General features: G+C 44.5%; 1 protein-coding gene across 3 annotated transcripts in view; it reads right to left on the bottom strand.

Annotated features, from left to right (window-relative positions):
• Nucleotides 1–8123, bottom strand: part of DTNBP1 (dystrobrevin binding protein 1) — a 122886-nt gene extending 114763 nt beyond the window's left edge. For all 3 annotated transcript variants that reach the window (XM_021696943.2, XM_044917344.1, XM_044917345.1), the window contains exon 1: nucleotides 7955–8123. In XM_021696943.2, the coding sequence (XP_021552618.2) occupies nucleotides 7955–8010 (56 nt within the window). In that variant the 5' untranslated portion in view covers nucleotides 8011–8123. The remainder of the gene's footprint in view (nucleotides 1–7954) is intronic.
• Between the last annotated feature and the right edge of the window lie 10426 nt (nucleotides 8124–18549).

Raw genomic sequence — 18549 nt, forward strand, 5'->3', positions numbered from 1 at the left:
AGTATTTGAGTGTTTACTGTATGTCAGACACCTCAAATAGAACATTTGTAGCAAACATCTTTATATTTTTTCTTGCCGCAATCCCTTTTTTAGAAAGTTCCTAAGTCTGATTGGACTAGAGAAATGTCATTTACCTGGTATTATTAGAAAAAGAAGTGATCCACATAGGTGAATTTGGTAGGCAACAAAGATATCCAAGTGGCACATTTTAATAAAAGATATGATACCAGGCACTCAAAGCTCTTTAAGTACCATTTTGTGAAATTTTAGACACTGATCAAAAGCTTTCTAAAATATATTACAAACCTTTTTCATTACAGAGGACTTGGTATATTCTATTTAACATTTTCTGCTAACTCCAGGTCATTCTTATGAATACCACTGGATCACATTTTGTGGCAAAACAATCATCTCCTCAGATGTTTGAGCTAGGAATGCCTTTTCATTTGCCAACCTGAAACCAATCTATGGTGATCTGAGTTTGTTTGGAATCCTGTGTCTATTTTTTTCTAAATTTAAATTTCCCATCTCCACCACTGGTCATTTGGTTATCAGTGATAACTCACTGCTCCTGCTAGCTACCTAACTAACTGCAGCCTCTTCCCTCTTTATTATTGGCTTTTTTAAATTACTGGGCTAGAAAACAGATAAATGGGCTAGAGATGCACAGAAAAAAATAAAGTTAAATAGGCTCCTCTATATATCATATGAAGTTCAAAGACTTTGTACAATTTGTTTTTGCTTCACTGGGCCATTTTCACCTTCTTTTGGCTGTCGACTCTGTACCATATAATAGAGGTTGCCAAAAAGCGAGTGCTACATTATGAGCCACTCTCGTATCAAATGAGATATTGCTGTAAATGTTCTTCTTCATGTGGTTACTTCAACAAATCTTCGTTTCTAAGTAGAGTCTGAAACACAGGCCACGGTACCACCACTAGCCCCTAACAAGCCTTTGGTAAAACGAGAAATAGGTGCCCGTTTCTCAAGGTACTTGACCACTCTATCAGCCAGAAGCCGCCTACTGTATAAGCCGACTCTCCTATGTATGCCCCCAAGCCTGCGCCTCCATGTGCCAGCCCGGACCTAGGACTCCATCTTGTTCGTCCATAATGCCTGGCTAACCACCAGAAAGGAACTTTTTTTTTTTTTTAAACAAACTGGAATGCCAGTTCATACAAAAATTTTCGCATTATTCTATGTCATTTTTCAAAAACTGAAATACTGATGAGATGAACTTCTTTGTTGTCAAAAAGACTCTGCAATCTCTTTAATAAACTCATTTGTTCCTCTCTTTCCAGATGAGTCAGGAGTTGTATGTAAAAAGTCTGAACTGTCCTAGAGAAACAATATAAATTTCAGGGCACCTGGGTGGCTTACGTGGTTAATCGTCTGCCTTCGGCTCAGGTTATGATCCCAGAGTCCTGGGATCGAGCCCCACGTCAGGCTCCCTGCTTGGCGGGGAGCCTGGTTCTCCTTCTCCCCCTTGCTCATTCTCTCTCTCGCTCTCTCTCTCAATAAATAAAATCTTAAAAAAAAAAAAAGAAACAATATAAATTTCCAAGCTTCACCTTGGCAACTAGCAAATCCAGTTTAAATTAAGATTATGCAGCAACTAGGAAAAGGTATTTCGACACTCACGCTCTATCACCTCCACTCCAAAATTTGAGAAAGGCACTTAGTTGTGACATCCCAGGTAGAATTATACTAGGATGGTTATACAGAGTGGTACAGTACACTCAAAATGATTTTAGTAATATTTTTAGTGACTCAGGACAATTCCATATAGTTAGGTATACAAGGATATTGCAAAGGACTGTTAAGATCCTTTTTGGACCATTCTTATTATATGGTCTGGCAAATCTGGAGGTTGGTATCTCAAATATTTACTTCTGAAATAAACTTTTACTTTTTCAATTGTAATATATTCAAATTTGGGGTGTTCTTCCACACCCCCCCTAAAAAGACAGAAAAAATTAGAATAAAAGAAAGAAGGAATATCACAGGAAGCTGAAAATAAAATTATTGGAAGGGTCAATGAGAGCTCCATGTGGCTCCTTAACAGCCAGCTGCTTTAAAATTGGTCCTTAACCAGCTGTAATGTGTGGAACTTATTTGATCTGGATTTGAACAAATCAACTGTAAAAAGACATTTCTAAGAACCAGGAAATTTGATTATGGACTGGATAATTGATAATATCAAAGAATTAGTGTTAATTCTGTTAAGTATGATGTTGGCATTGCATTTATGTAATGTCTCTTTTTTTTTTAGGGGTGCAAACTGATGTAGGAGAGATGTAACAGACAAATCTGAGACTACTTTTATAACTACGGGAGAGGCAAAAGCAACTGTGGCGATAGTTGACAATTGTTGGATCTGAATCATGGATATATGGGGTTCACTGTGATTCTATTTTTTGTTTGAAACTTTGTAAACACATTTTTGTAATAAACACAGTCTTTTAGACATTCGTCTCTTCTCATCACACCTTCTCTACATAAATCATCCCTGTGCCAAAATTCAGAACAGAAACTGATGGAGAAAACAAAGTAGCTGGAAGGAGGTGGGAAACAGTGAAGAAGGTTGAGGAGAGAAACACAGAACGGGTCACAAGGACTAGTGTTCTTACTCTAAGTTGAAAAAAAATAAGGTCAGGTGTGTGTGTATATACCCACACACACACACTATGTCATGACTCACTAAGAAGGAAATACTGATTTGGGTGTAATACCCCAGTTTCCTCAAACATAAAATGGTGGTATTATACTGACGGTAATGATTTGCCACAGGAATTAAATAAAATTCCAAATAACAACTTTGTCAGCATTCTGTAAACAGAGCTAACTCACATGAAAAGTATAAGAATTATCGCCGCCAAGAAAGGTAAGAAACTATGTACGTTATCGGGCCACGGTGAAATAAAGTAGAGGTTCCTGAATGCACCAGTTCCTAGAAAAGGCTTCCCCACCGTTCCCAGTCTTCTTCCTAATCCCATACAAGCCCCAGGAAGACATGAGCGCTGCTCTGACTCCATCAATTTAGACTTAAGTGAGCACCTCATTATCTTCTACCAAAAGCAACTAAAACACACTTTTGAGTTCAAAGCACTAAACCTCAAATTTGTCCTAACACTTCAACAATTTATTTTCAGATTGTTCCAAAGACTTACCTTGATTTGACACAAGCACATTTATTTTTTTAGGCTTTGCAGAAAATATTAAAATGGGGGCATCCTAAGACATGGAGGTGACTGGCAAAACTGCCTCCACGACAAGTTTAAAAAGCAGCAGATAAACAGAATGATACACGGAGCACTATAATGAATGAAGAGCAGAAAATGTGCTTTCTCTAGCCGACTCAAGCTCACAGGGTGCCTTAATGGCATTTATTTGTGCTTCAATTTCCTACTCGGCTAACCTCACCAGCTATTATGAAAGCTCAGGATGATTGCTGAGTCAACTGATTCACTGGATTCAGCACCTGAAAACACCACAAAAACATATTAATGAGTATATTGTCATTAAGGTTCAATTCCTTTAACCATGTTCGTGTCTCCGTTATTCTGACTTGAAATTCTCCTTACAAATACAAATCCAATCTACTGTATTTTTCCGTGAATGTTCATCATTTTTTTTTTCTTTCTTTAAAAACAAGATCACATGGGGCGCCTGGGTGGCTCAGTCATTAAGCATCCGCCTTCGGCTCAGGTCATGATCCCAGGTTGGGATCCAGCCCCATATCGGGCTCCCTGCTCAGCAAGAAGCCTGTTTCTCCCTCCCCTACCCCCCTGCTTGTGTTCCCTCTCTCAGTGTGTCTCTTTCTGTCAAATAAATAAATAAAATCTGGAAAAAAAAAGAGATCATGGAAAAACAGCATGGATCACACTTAAAAGTACACATGATGTGGGGCACCTGGGTGGTTTAGTCTGTTGAGCATCTGACTCCTGATTTCCAAGGCATGATCTCAGGGTCCTGAGATTGAGCCCTGCCTCGGGCTCTGTGCTGGGCATGGAGCCTGCTTAAGACTCTCTCTCTCCCTCTCCCTCTGCCCCTCCCCCGGCTCATGTCCTGGCTCTAACATAAATAAATAAATCTTAAAAAAAAAAAAGTACACATGACCCCTCAGTTCTGGAGCCTGAGAGTCACACAAAAGCTGCACAAACTTAGGAAAGGGAGAGGAACGTAGACTATCTCTACCCTAATTAACCCCAACTACACCTGTCAGTGCTGACCTGTTCCCTGAGGCTTTCTTACATTTCCAATTGCTTCTTGAGGTCAAGCATAAGTGACCTCACACAACAAATTCACTGTCAACTGCTTCTCTTTCAAAACTATTGAAATTCTTCTGTTTGTAAATGACATCATTTATCTAAGATACTCCACAGTTAACATCCTGAATTTCCCTACCTTTTTCCCTTTCTACATCTCACTGTTTACAAATTCACCCCGTGCCTGTCACATCCATTCCCTTGTGAAACTGCTACCAGCACCACCTTATCATGGCTCCCCTGGCCCATAATTATAGCCTAAATACTCTCCTAAATACTCTCCCTGTTCTATATGTCCAGCCCTCCCATCACACGGCCTCTCAAATTTCTTCGAGAAACACAAGCAGGCTCATGCTACTCCCTCCACAAAAACCTTCAAAGACTCAGTCAACCGAAAAATAAGCCAGGACCACCCTGTATAAAGTAGCAATCACCTTACCCCCCCAGCCCCCTTAACCTGCTTTACTGTTTGCAACAGTTCTTACGACCTTCTAGATATTCTGCCTCCCGCCAAGACAGACCTCACCTGGAGAGGAGTTCTTTCTCTGCCAGGTAACAAGCTAAATGGCACACAGTGACCAGTGTGTTTCTATCCCTACCCACAAGAACCCAGAGCATTATCAACAGGAAACACCAGTCAGTGACAGGCAGCTATAAACCTTCAGTAAATCTGATTATCAGTTCCCTGAGGGTTCTGCATTCCTGATTACTTCATTCCTGAGGCTTTGGGCCCTAATTGCTCAAAAGGCAAAAACCAAAGACCAGAGTGGATTTGAAGTATGTGCTTCAGTATATCCCAAAGTTTCCCTTGGAGCTCAAATCAATCCCCAAAACGTACATGTTCTATGTGAGTTCCCCAAAAGGCTCTAAGAGTTTTGAGTAAGTCAAATGAAATTAGGACTCACCTAGGGTGAGGGCAGAAGGGTGAGGCCCAGAACCTCCCTCCTGTAGTCACTTGGGCCAGCCAGCCACCCACTTAAGTAAGAAAGAACATGATATAATCTCCAGGTTTATCTCAATTTTGACTTAACTGTCATTATGAATAAAAATTTACAAAGGGGTGCCTAGGTGGCTCAGTTGGTTAAGTGTCTGCCTTTGGCTCAGGTCATGATCCCAGAGTCCTGGGATCCAGCCCCACATCAGGCACCCTGCTCAGTGGGGAGTCTGCTTCTCCCTCTGCCCCTGTTTGTGCACTCTCTCTCTCTCAAATAAAATCTTTAAAAAAACATTTATAAAAAAGACCCCAGGTCCATGGACAATTTAGAGTCTGCACCCACCCCGCAGGCCACCAGCATCTCTGGCCACTGTCCTTAACTGATCTTAAGTTGCATTTTTTTAAGTCTGAATGGAACGTGGAAATTCATTGTGTTCATCAGACTTGCTTTTATCACTACTGTGACATTCTCTTGGGAGACTGATAAAGCTAATCCTCTCCTACTTAAAAAAAAAAAAACAAAAAAAAACTGAAGGACCACAGAAACCCACTAGGCCTTCCTTCTACTCATTCCCTCGTGCAACCCAACACTGGAAGCTTTAGAACAGTTGACACCAACTGTTCTAAAGGTATGTCAGGTACAGTGGGATAGCTCTAGGAGGTGAGGGCTATCTATGTAACTTTCACCTCTGAATCCCTCCCAGCCTTCACACAATATACACGACCGCTGTGTTTAATTTCATCTTTCCTCAGCAAGGCAAAATATTCAATTATGTAAAGTAGGTTGATCTCAAGCTGAATACAGAGTGTTTACTAAAATGAATGAAGAGGATTCTTTCTTGGTAAGGGTCGCACAGGAATTAGTGAACCGGACAAAAGTGAACATCAGAGTTTAGAGCCGCCAGTCAGCTGCAAGACAGACAGACCTCACCTGGAGAGGAGTTCTTTCTCTGCCAGGTAACAGGCTAAATGGCACACAGTGACCAGTGTTTGTCAGGTGAGAGTGACCAGTACAGGAGGGAGCCAATCAAGTGTCTTAACTGGACTAAAAGCCCTCTCAAATGTAATCTCAAAGTGGCTCCAGTCTATGATATGTCAAGAAGTCAAGTCAGTTTCCAAGGAGTTCTAACCAGATCCACCCCCCCAAGTCTCTTCCTAACTAAACCCTAAATTCAGGTTGTCCAGATCTCCCAGGATGGTTTGGGTCCAGAGTCCACATTCCTAGGTAAGTTTAACCTTCTTAAGCAAAGATCATGAGTATGAGTGGGTTCTGAGGCAACTACACAACCTAGAAAGTTTCAGTAACTACAAGAACCTGGACTGTTAGGCCATCAAGTCAAAGAACTGGTTGAAAGTAATGATAACAGGGGTGTACCAGGTGGGTTTATCCATGACCACTCTCATGCTCCAAGCAGACTATTACAGTATCCCACGAAAATTCTTCAATAATTTACACCCTGAAGTTACTTTTTCAATTTAAATGGGGGAAAAAATTGCAAGCATGCAAAAAAAAAACCCAAAACCCATAAATGAGTAACTCCCACAGCATCTATCATATCCTTAAGAACTCCAAACCAAAACTATCAAAAATGATTTACATGGGGTAAGTGCTCGTATTTGCCCCAAATCCTCAGCACCCAAAAGGCACACCATGTAAACATTTTTGTTCCATAAGATAAAATCTTAGCCCCATCTTTCTCATTGAAAAGTTAAAACCCTATGATCGAGATGTCCTCATTCAGAAAATTCTCCAAAGGATTTGTACGATAAGGTAACAGACTCTTTATGAAGGTGACACCTTTTCTAAAGAAATGAAAAAATTAAAATGAATTAAGCACTAACTAGTAACAACAGATGACACGGTGCTTACCATTCTACACGTTGTGTTTTACATGTTCATTCATTAATCTTCACAACCCTGTTAGTACCATCTTTATCATCTCTGTACAGTTGTGGAAACCGAGGCAACACAATTCAAGTAACTTGCAAAAGCACATTTGCTTAGTGGCAGAGATGAGAGCCCTGGGAGTCTGGCGCTGGAACCTATGCCTGTGGTTCCCAAACTTCCCAGCACACTGGAATCAGCCGGGGGAATCCTGAAAACTCCGGCCCCAGTCTGATTACATTGGCATGGGCGGCAACCTGGGATCGGGAGTGTCCAAGATGCCCAGGGGACTCTAAGCCAAGTTTGGGAACCGCTTGGTCTGCGCTTGTAACCACCAGCTAGCTGTGAGCAGTGTCGATGTAGTTCTGTTGCTCTTCTAGCCCCACGAATTTCTTCACCAAGGCGCCGAACCGGCGCAGGGACAGAGGGAGCAAACAAAAGGGAGGGAAAGAGGCGGCCGGCAGCGCCGAGGGCTCCGCGAGCGGGCCGCGCGAGGAAGCGGGCACGGGACGCTGACCGGCAGTGCGCGCTGCGGCGCCCGCGACCTTCGGCCCGGGCAGGGGGCGGCGGGCCCGGCTCCCCGCGGCGCCGCAGGAGCCCGAGGCCCGAGCCGGCAGGTGCCTCGGGGGCCCAGGAGTCTCCTGCGCACTCCGCGGCGCGAGGCGGAGCCGGCTGGGACCTAAGTTACTTAGTGCCGCCGGGCCGACGCCGGAAAGTTCGTTCCTCTCCTCGGCGGGGCGGGGATGCGAAGCGCGGGACGGGACCGGGGCGGGCCGGGGTGCGGGGAGAGGAAGGAGGGAAGGAGGCGGCGTCCCGGGGGCCCCGGTCCAGCCCGCGGGTCCTTTCCGTCCCCCACCGTATACCCACCCGGAGGTGAAATCCTGCTGCACGCTCAGCAGCCGCTCGCGCAGGGTCTCCAGCATCGCCGCCGCCGCCGCGTCTCCGCCCCTCAGGCTTCAGGCCGCCGCCGCTGCCGTCGCCCCGGGTCCCGCGAGGCCGCCGCCACACCTGTCACCCGCGCGCCCCGCACACTCGCGGCCGGCCCCGCCCCCAGCTCGGTCGGCGCCCCGCGCTGCAGCCCCTTCCGCGTTCCCGCCCCCGGCTCGCGCGCTCCCGCCCCGCCCCCGCCCCCGCCGCGCCCAGGCCCGCGCAGGCGCGGTGCGCCGCGGCGGCCTCGGGCTGCGGAGAAGGGGCGGTTCTTCTCGCCCAGCTGAGCAAGCCACAGAGCCCCAGATGCATTTTTCTAGCCCAAGCCAGGCCCTCTCGTTTTTCTCTGAAAAAGAAGTGGCATCGTGAAAGAATGTTTTCAGTCGAGGGCTTCTCTGAGTGCAGCGTTGGTTTTTACGGTTTGGAAGAGAATTGGATAAATTTCTTGCACAGCGTGCACATCCCTGTAGCAAACTTTGACTCACCGGGTCCAGGATCTGACCCCACCGGCTTTGCCCTTGGATGAGATAGTTAACCATTCTAAGCCTCGGTTTCTTCACTCGTAAAATGTGAACGATAATCAACTGTTTCGACATCATCACTTTCCACTTCGACCTCCATGATGCTTTTGTGCCCTGCACACCAAAGGAGGTTGCCTTTCTCAAGTCACCAGTGACTTCCATGTTGCCAATGCCATTTGTTACTTATCTGCCCTGATTTTTTTCTCTACCTCTCAGTGGCTCTCAAAGCAGTACCTTATACCATTTTTTAAAAAAGATTTTATTTATTTATTTGAGAGGGAGAGAGTAAGAGAGAGCATGCAAGCGAGAGCACAAGAGCAGGGGGAGGGAGAAGCAGATTCTCTGCTGAGCAGGGAGCCCCAACCCAGGCTCAATCCCAGGACCCTGAGATCATAACCTGAGCGGAAGGCAGAGGCTTAAGTGACTGAGCCACCCAAGTGCCCCCCCTCCCATGCCATTTTTAAGACACATTCTTCTCTTGCCTTCAGGGACATCATACTTATATTCTCCCTTCCTCTCCACTCCTATTTCAACAGCTGCTCCCAAGGCCCCATCACCAACCTCCCGCTCTTCATGTGTGCTCTACCATGTTGGAAATTCTATCAAGGCACTGATGGATGCCCAATTCTCTATTTTCAGCCCTGTCCTCCCTCCTGCTCCTTCAATTTAGACTAGCTGCTCACTTAACATGTATCCAGTAGGCATTTCCAAGCCAACATACCCCAAATTGAAGACTTGATTGCATATTCATCTCCTGACTTGCTCATCCTCCAGTCTTTTCCATTTCAGTAAATGGCCCCACCATCCGCCAAGTTGCTCAAGTTAAGCCACCTGAAATCACCTGTTTTCTCTCTTCCTCATCCCCCATATTAACTCATCAGATCCAATCCACTCTATTTCTAAAGTATTCCTGGAACCTGCTCCCCTTTCTCCATCCTCATTATAATCACCCTAGACCAGGACACTGTCATCTTACACTAGGAACACTGACAGGTCCCCTGATACTACTCTTTTGCCATCTACACCCCTGTAATCCATCCTTGACATGGCAGCCAAAGAGAATTATCTAAAAGAGCAATCAGATCATGTTGCTCTCCTTCTTTAAAGCCTTCAGTTGCTTCCTGTGCCCACAGAATAAAATTCAAACTCCTTACTTGGCTTACAGTCCTAAAATTTGACCCCTTCCTGATACTCTATCCAAAGCAAGTACGAGTTTGAACTGTGTGGGTCCACTTATATGCAGATTTTTTTTCAATAAATACATTGGAAAAATTTTTGGAGATGTGTGACAATTAGAAAAAAACCTGAAGAGGAACCACATAGCCTAGAAATACCAAAGAAAGAAAAATTACATATTATTCCAAGAATATAGTATATAATACATATACAAAATTGTGTTAATCTACTATTTATATTATATCGATAAGGCTTCTGGCAAACAGTAGACTGTTAAGTTTGGGGGAAGTCAAAAGTTATATGTGGATTTTCAACTGCTAGGCGATCAGTTCAAGCGTCCACTGTACTACTCACCTATTATGACCTCGACATTTAAGCCATAGTAACCTTGTGTGTGTGTTCCTTGAAAATTCCAGGTTCATTTCCATCTTGAGGCCTTTTCATAAGCTTTTCTCCAAAATGTCCCAGTGCTGGCTTCTTCATGGCATTCAGATCTCAACTTAAATATCCCCTTAGGTAGTTCTTCTGAGATCATTCAAGTTATCCACACAATCACTTCCTGTACACAACCTGTTTCTCAACTTAGTACACATAACTATCTGATAATTTATTTAATAATTATTTCATTAAGAAAAAGTTGTTTATTATTTTTTTTAACACCATTTATTTTAAATTCAGGGTTGGGACTAGGGTGAGGCAGGTAAGGCATTCACTTCAGGTGCAAAATTTAAGGGGAGCCAAAAAGCTCAGTATTCAAAATGAATAATATTTTAATGCAATATTTAAAAAATTCAGAATTCATGCAAAAAATGTGATGAACAAAATATCAAACGCAAACAGTAAATACTGATTGTTTTGTTGTAGGAATCAAATAAGATAAAGCATGTGGCTTATGGTTGAGCAGGGGAAACCCCTCTTCCCCCCTCTGGATGATTTCTTCCATGTGGAGGAAGCTCCTTCACAGTATAACACTCCAGGCCTTTCCTGGAGGAGGAGAGGTGACTATGTTGGTTAGTAAGCTAGGGACAAAGGAGCCTGGCCCCATCCTCTTTTCTTTATGTGGCTGCAAACTTCCAGCAGAGAACACTCATTCTATTCCACAAGGACTGGCTGCCTGGTGAGGAGGCTGGGGCGACCCAGTGCTTTCTGTGACTGGATAGGCAAGTCTTAAGCTGAGGTTCAATAAGAGGAATTCTGCTTGCCCATAAATATTGTATAAGCCATGTGCTTCATCAGCCTTACCAGAAATGAAAGCGATGTTTTGGCCACTTTATGCTGACGCTCTTATCTTATTTCTCAGTTGGTTCAGACAAGTAAGGGAGAGGGGTGCTGTCACTGAGCCCTCCCCCAACCTCCCAGAAATAGTACCTGGTACAGAGTAAGTGATCAAATGAGCAAGTCTATAGAGAAAGATGCGTCACTATTTAGTAGATTTGGAAACCACAGGTATTGAGAAATAATAAATCTTTTAAAATTTTATTCAATTAAATAAATACCTCTGCTCATAAATTTTCTATTTAAAGTACCAAATCAGAACGAAAGACTCTGCCCATCACTAGGAAATAGCTTTACTTGGTGTGCCCAATCATTTTTGTTTTGCCGATTGCATTATTGGTCTGTGGCATGTGTGTGTCTCATTTTGAGGTGTTTTATGAACATTTTTAATCCCACCATGTCTGGTAAATCCAAAATCAGTGGAAGTTTTAAAAGGGCCAATAAGAAAAGACAGTTATAAAGAAACAAAAGTCACTTTTAGGAAATGAATGTAGAGAGAAAATGACTATTGTCACACAAGTTGTTTTGTAAGAATGATTAAGGACCAAGATTTGCAGCTTGTGACACATTGTGTTGATCTAAGTAAGGGTAATTAGCCAGAAACTAGGAAGGTTGACCGGCAAGATGAAATCAACAACAACAAAGTTTTCAAGTATAGAGAACCAACATCAATATTAAAGGCTATTGGCCTAAATTTAATCCATCAGTTGGTTGAGAGTTGATTTTATATTAGCAAAGCACAGAGAAAGCTTTGGTGATAAAACATTTGGGACAAGCACAAAAGCTGCTTAAGAAGGCCCCTAGACTATTGCTTCCCTGGATCAGCAAAATCAGCATCAGGTGGAAGCTCGTAGAAAATGCAGAATCTCAGGCTCCACCCAGACCTACTGAATCAGAATCCGAATTTTAACAAGATCCCCAGGGGATTCATATCAATTTAACATGTGAGAAGCACTGCTCAAGGACACTGGCCAAGGAAAGGGGTTCCTTGTCTCAATGGATTCTTCGAGTAGACAGTGAGAAGTGAGAATCTGGTGGAATTGGAACCAAAGAGAAAGATGCTATAAAAGAAGAAGCTACAGAACTCAGAATATTTCACACCGCTTTATTGGCAGAGGTCCTCGGGAGTAACTGAAAGGCACTATTGACATGTGAGTTACAGGAATCTTAGATTTGTAAAGGTATCTACAGTGCGCCAATATTAACTTATTTATAAGTTTTTTACAAACTTACAAATAAGATGTAAATATTTTTGATATCTTTAATTTTAAGCATGTAAACATGCCAGAAGAAACCATTTAAAAGCCTTAACCTTTTCTTGTGAACTAAGGAGTAGTTCCAAGAACAAGGTAAGATATGGATGCTGGAAAGGTAACATCAGCATAGCATTTGGAAAAGGGAAGCAGAGACAGAGAGGTGGAGGAGGGGAATTCCAACAGGTAGGAGCAAGGGTTAGAGCTGAGTTGAAGAATAAATAAAAAGGAGGTACAGGGGAGGTCAAAGTCTGAAGCCAGAAGCTAACAGAAACCAAGAAGTCAGGTACCGTCCGGAGAGATACTCAGGGCCACAAAAGTGGGCAGGAAAGAGTATTTTCAATATGAACCCGGTTGAAGGAACAGTGAGAGGCAGCTCAGCTGTATTTATGTTTCAAAAATGTATCACACTCTAATGCAATGTAATCAGGCACCTAATCTCATCTTTTTGCTCAGATGAAAAACAGAAAGGGACTGCACAGTGCATTTGAGTAGGAAACCTCTTCTTTTTTGTTCATCTGTGTTTGGATCTGTATGATCTATGAAATATTCCTAAACCATCAAGTGAAGCCATTCATCAAAGTGGAGGAGCTCTACAAGGGTACAGGAGACCACATGCTATCCTCCTATAAATAAATGGTTTTCCCTAGAAAAAAGCATTTTTCAGAAATTACATCTCCTGCACCACTATAGAATAGAAAATCTCTTCAGGTGGGGGAATTTAATTAACACTGAAACTTTAATAAGAATTAGGAGCACACACACAAAAAATTATTGAGACAATTATTACCTGTAGTTAACGATCAGCTTACTATAGGCAGGGAGGAAAAGGTCCTAATAATTGAAAAGGATTGCAGAGCAAAGCAAATATCAGGTTCTAGTGCGCAAAGAGTTCCTCTCTATCCACAGGAATTGTCCATGTCAGTGGAAACTGACACTTAGAGAGTCTAGTAGGAAACTAGAAAGAGTCCTTTAAAAGCAGTTGAACGGATGGTTCTCAACCCTGACTGCAGTTTGGAATCACCGGAGAAGCATTTTAAAAATACCTATTCCCCAGGCCCAACCTCCGGACACTCTGATTTAATCAGTCAGAGGCGCCGTATCCTCATCTGTGCTGTTTAAAAAGCTTTCCAGGTGATTCGAATCAACAGTGGGTGCCAGGAACACTGAGCTAAGAAGCTTCTGCAGCAAAAGGCAGCAGAAACTCTTGCTGGAACGGCACCTGTGATCGCAGAATCCACCGAACCCCTCCCTGACTTCAGGATTGTAGAAGGTAGTCTTCCCCCTCCTTTCCCAGCATCTTCAAAGGGCCAGCAGCCCCCTCACATTGGGTGTATGGGCCTGAGCCCTGCAGCCTCTGCCCAACACTTTAGGCTGGCTGACGCCAAAGGCCACAGTGTGAGGGGGACAGAGGGCGCTCCTCCGGGCACCGTGCCGCACGAGGGAGGCCGAGGCTCTGTCCGAATCATGGCTATGCTCAGGCTGCCCCAAGGCCTGTGGTCTTTTTGTAACGCTGTGTGCACAGCCAAGGGAGGAAAGCTCTGGAACCAGCTGCGTCTAAGACTTGGCCAGGCCTCCTGAACTGGAAGGGTCTTGCTGCACTTCAGGAAGCAACAAACGTTCTGATGTCCTAAGCAGCTCTGAGCTGTCATTCCAGCAAAAAATCTCTACTCTCCCATATTGACATCTACCACCTGGTGGGTCTGGTTTCTCCATCTCTCTCTCTCTCTCTCCCCCTCCCCCCCTTGCCTCTTGGTTTCTGCCATTGCTACTGACTTCACCCTCCCCGGTGACAAGAAGAAAGCTCTAAACACCTTCATGGGTCTCTCTTTTAACCAAGTGCCTCGGACAGGCAAAGCACCTGCACCAGCCTGCCTCATGCTCGATGTGCCCAGAGGCTAAGCACCAGTCCCCAACCCCATCTACTGGGACCAGGTTACAGGTCAACTGATAAAAAAACATGGGCAAGCATGCCTGGGTGGCTCAGTTGGTTAAGCGACTGCCTTCGGCTCAGGTCATGATCCTGGAGTCCCGGGATCGAGTCCCGCATCGGGCTCCCTGCTCAGCAGGAAGTCTGCTTCTCCCTCTGACCCTCCTCCCTCTCATGCTCTCTGTCTCTCATTCTCTCTCTCGCAAATAAATAAAATCTTAAAAAAAAAAAATTTATTAAAAAAACATGGGCAAGAATTGCTTTGGCCTTTTTTTTTTTTAATTGTCCCCTAAAAGGGGACTATGAGGAGGCTGTTTCCTAGACCTATTCAAGGGGAAATAAGCCTATAATAGCTAAATTAGAGACAATGTATCCAGTGTGTACCTGGTAATGTTTTGCTTGTGTTGCTTCGATTCAGAGGTTTATATACAGTAAATCAAGTTTTCAAACACTGCCTTTGTGATATGCTGGGGATCTTAAGGGAGGGAAAGAAAGTAGTTCTCATGCACAAAAGTACTGGATTCCTGTTTTAACGCGTGTATTGTCTCTGCTTATTTTTATACACAAATGGAAGTGAAAGATGTATTTGTTGTCTTAATAAACCATTTTAGAGGCAGTTCAGTCAGTTAAGCATCTGACTCTTGATTTTGGCTGAGGTTGTGATCTCAGGGTCATGAGATCAAGCTCTGTGTCTGGCTCTGTGCTCAGCAGGAATCTGCCTGGGATTCTCTTCCTCTCCCTCTACCCCTCCCCACACATGCATGTTATGTGCTCTCTCGCTCTCTCCCTCTAAAAATGAATAAATAAATCTTTTTTTTTTTTTTTAAGATTTTATTTATTTGTCAGAGAGAGAACACAAGCAGGGGGAGCGACAGGAAGTGGGAGAAGCAGGCTTCCTGCCGAGCAAGGATCCCGGTGCAGCACTCGATCCCAGGACCCGGGGATCATGACCTGAGCCGAAGGCAGACGCTTAACCGACTGAGCCACCCAGGCGTCCCTAAATAAATAAATCTTAAAAAAAATAAATCATGTTATATGCCAATAAAAGGTTGTAGAGTATATTGAACGGTCTATTCCTCCATTGTTGGTGTTCTGCTCCTGAAGGGAGTCTAATTACTGTGTTGACCCACTCCGTATTAGGCACCACTCATTACCTAGTGGTACCTGGTGTGGAAACATGGCACTGAGAGAGGATGAACTAGCCAATGAAGGACATTTCATGAAACTTCATGAAAATACAGGAAATGTATTGTAAATACAGGAAATGTCACCGGAGGGAAAACCAAAGCAGGAACCCCATTCCTCCCCTCCCAGAGACTGCAGTGAAGAGGAGACACTGGGTTGTTACGAAGAGAGTAAGATGGTCTGGCAGGGAGGTGAGTCAAAGAGCACATTCCATCTACTGATTTCCCACGGCTTCCTAAAAGTCATCCCTCCGTCCAGCAAGCCCTGAGTCCTCATGGTTTTCTGCAACTTTGTCGACTCAATGAATAACTGTTGAGGGCCCATCTATGCTAGGCTTTCTACTACATGCCAGGGACATAGTAATGGTATTGATATTATCTTAAATTATTATTATAACAACGACGATGGCTATTATTTACTGAGAGCTCACTTGTGTCAGGCAGAGGTCTAAGCACTTTACACATCCTTTTTTGCCCATTTTAGAGATGAGGAAGTAAGGGACAGGAAGGCACCAACTGACCCATGAAGAGCTTCTAATCTAGAGGTGAGGGGATTGGTGTATTTTATGTGTGGCTGTGACAGCTCAGATGAAGGATGACTAGCCCAGACTTAGAAGAAAGAGTCACAGAATGAGGCCTATCATTGGGGCCCATCTGGGAAGTTTAAATCCAGTGACATCACCACAAATTCCTGGAAGGTGCATGTGTTTGGCTGGTGAGGCTGGACATTTGGCCAGCTCCCGGCAAATCGCACCTGGTTATATGGAAGCTAAGGCTCCCATGAGACGGAGCTGAGCCAGGTAGCCCGATGATGCAGTTCTCCAGGGTTCCACCCTGGCAGGGGAACCCCTCTCAGACTGGTAAGACCCCAGAGGGAGGGAACAGAGAAGACCCAGAGCCCACCAGTGTTAGGAACAGAACAGGGGAGGGATGGGCCATGCCCATGCCAGACACCTTTGCACTCTGCCACTTGGAAGGGAGTCAGAGAGGGTCACACAGCCCCTGCTGGGATCCTGCTGCAGAGATTCGGGGTCAGGTGGGAGGAGACTTCCCTTATGGGAACAAGAGGCTTCCCGGTGTAAATGTGAATCAGAGACCTGGGTGGGGTGTTGAGCCTTGACTCAAGGGGTGAAGAAGGAGAGGTGGTAGGCTTAGGCTGAGGAATCCGTCCATCCTATTGGCCAAACCAAAATGCCCTGCTTCTGCCTTTAGTCACAGACAGTGGGGTCACCTCCAGGTCATCCCCAGCTTCACTTCCTCAAACTCAGAGGATTAAGGCACTGCCCATGTGACTGCAGGAGGACAACCCACATTTTGAGTCACCTACATGGCACTGGGATCTGGGCAGTCACATAGAGCCCACCGATAATTACCTGTAGAAATAACATTTCTGGAGCCCCCAGCCTCAGGAAACAGTCCCAAAGCCCATCTGATGTTCAGCCGGCTCTGAACATCTGAACATTCCTTCTCTGAGGAAGGTCGGGTACCCTTCTGAAGGATCTGTAATTGTTCTACCAGGAGAAGGACAGAACAGGGTCCAAATAGTGGGGACAACAAGTCATCATGGAGCGGGTCTTCAAGGAAGAATCATTAGTGCAGCCTCATACGGTTATGCAGATCAGTGCAAACAGGTATCACTTGGCCCCCGAGGAAGGGTGGAATACATTTGGGTAGGTGAGGAGGTGCTCAGACTTACATAAAGTCCATAGAGCCTCCTGAAGGGACAGACGGACCCTAATCCCTTCCCTTCGTAAGACGGACTTATGAAACATCTCAGACAGGCCAAGGTGGTCTCATGGAGGTCAGGTGACAGAAAGATTGCAGACTAGAGGGACCCCAGGGGAAATCATCTTGGTGGAAAGGGAGGGGGAGGAGGCTGGAGAAGAGAGGTTTGTACTGGTCACCTGGGCCCACAGCATGGCCCCAATTCTATTGGCAAAGGGCTACTTTGGGCACAGCAGAGTTTGTGGGGGAGGGGTGGATGGGAGATGGCTGTGTGTGAGTGTGTGTGTGTGTGTGTGTGTAACAGAGACCTGAGTCACAGAGATGATCTCACTGGGAGCCCAGAATGATTTCAGCATGAAATGAGCTGTATCCAGTAATAGTCATCCTCTAGCCTCGTGGGGGTGAACCTGAATTTTGACTCTAGCCAAAATAAAGCAAGTCTAGCTCCTTGAACTAAGACAATCTCTGAGTTCTTTGTTTTATTATGAGAGAGGGGCCCCTACATAGAGAAGAAAGCCATTCAAGTGATAGGTGAGTTTGGAGGCTGGCTTATATAATAATTTTACCCAGCTTGGTGAAGCAGGATCTCCTGGCATCTTGGAGTCTAGCCTTGAGGGAGTGGTAAGTCAGAAACATGTCCCCATACCCCCTTGTTTGTACTCCTACAGGGCACAGTCTGGGAAACATGGGTCATACTGATTATTTTCTCTCTTTTTAAAGTGTCTTGTCTACTCTTAGGGGACCATAAACCATCCTGTCTTCATCTTTCAACAGAGAACCTTGAGCCTTGACTCAAGGTTCTTGAGAACATCGTCACTAAATGTTTGTAATACCTTATTGCATTTTCACAACTGCAGCCCTAACTCAAATCAGATCTGGGAACTTATCCCACAAGCCAAATGGAATTCAGCCAAGGATCAGATCCAGCCTTCAAACTGGCCTTTTTTTCTCTCTTCATTGTCATTTCTTTATGGCTTTTTTCATTTGAGGCAAGAGCATTTGACCCAAACCTGATGATGTGTTCGAGTGGGAAGAGAGTTTCCATTAACTCCCTATTTCACATCCATCACTAAATTTAACCTCTGATGTAAAGTCTTGAGTTCTTTGCCCTAAAAATAGCTAGGGGCTGGAAAGGGAGTGGAAGTGAAGTTCGGTGTCAAGCTGTGACTTCAATCAATCAGAATTTGGTTAAATGCCAATAAATTCCCCTTGTCCTACCTATGCTTTGCCTTCATGTCTACAGTCTAGGGGTGGGAGTGGGGAGGGGGGCTGTGTCCAGACACACCACTGCTCTTCCCCATCAGACTTAGCCCACATTAATGAACACTGAATAGCACAATCTCTGTTGGGGGCACATTCACCCTTTGAAAATTTCTAGAAAACTGGCCAGATTTCCCTTGGAAATTTGACCTGATGTAAATGTCCTTGGAACACTATTTTTGGAAAAGAAAACAAACATTAATTAAAGGCT

The sequence above is a fragment of the Neomonachus schauinslandi genome, chromosome 8, assembly GCF_002201575.2.
Source record: "Neomonachus schauinslandi chromosome 8, ASM220157v2, whole genome shotgun sequence".
In the NCBI taxonomy this organism is placed as follows: Eukaryota; Metazoa; Chordata; class Mammalia; order Carnivora; family Phocidae; genus Neomonachus; species Neomonachus schauinslandi.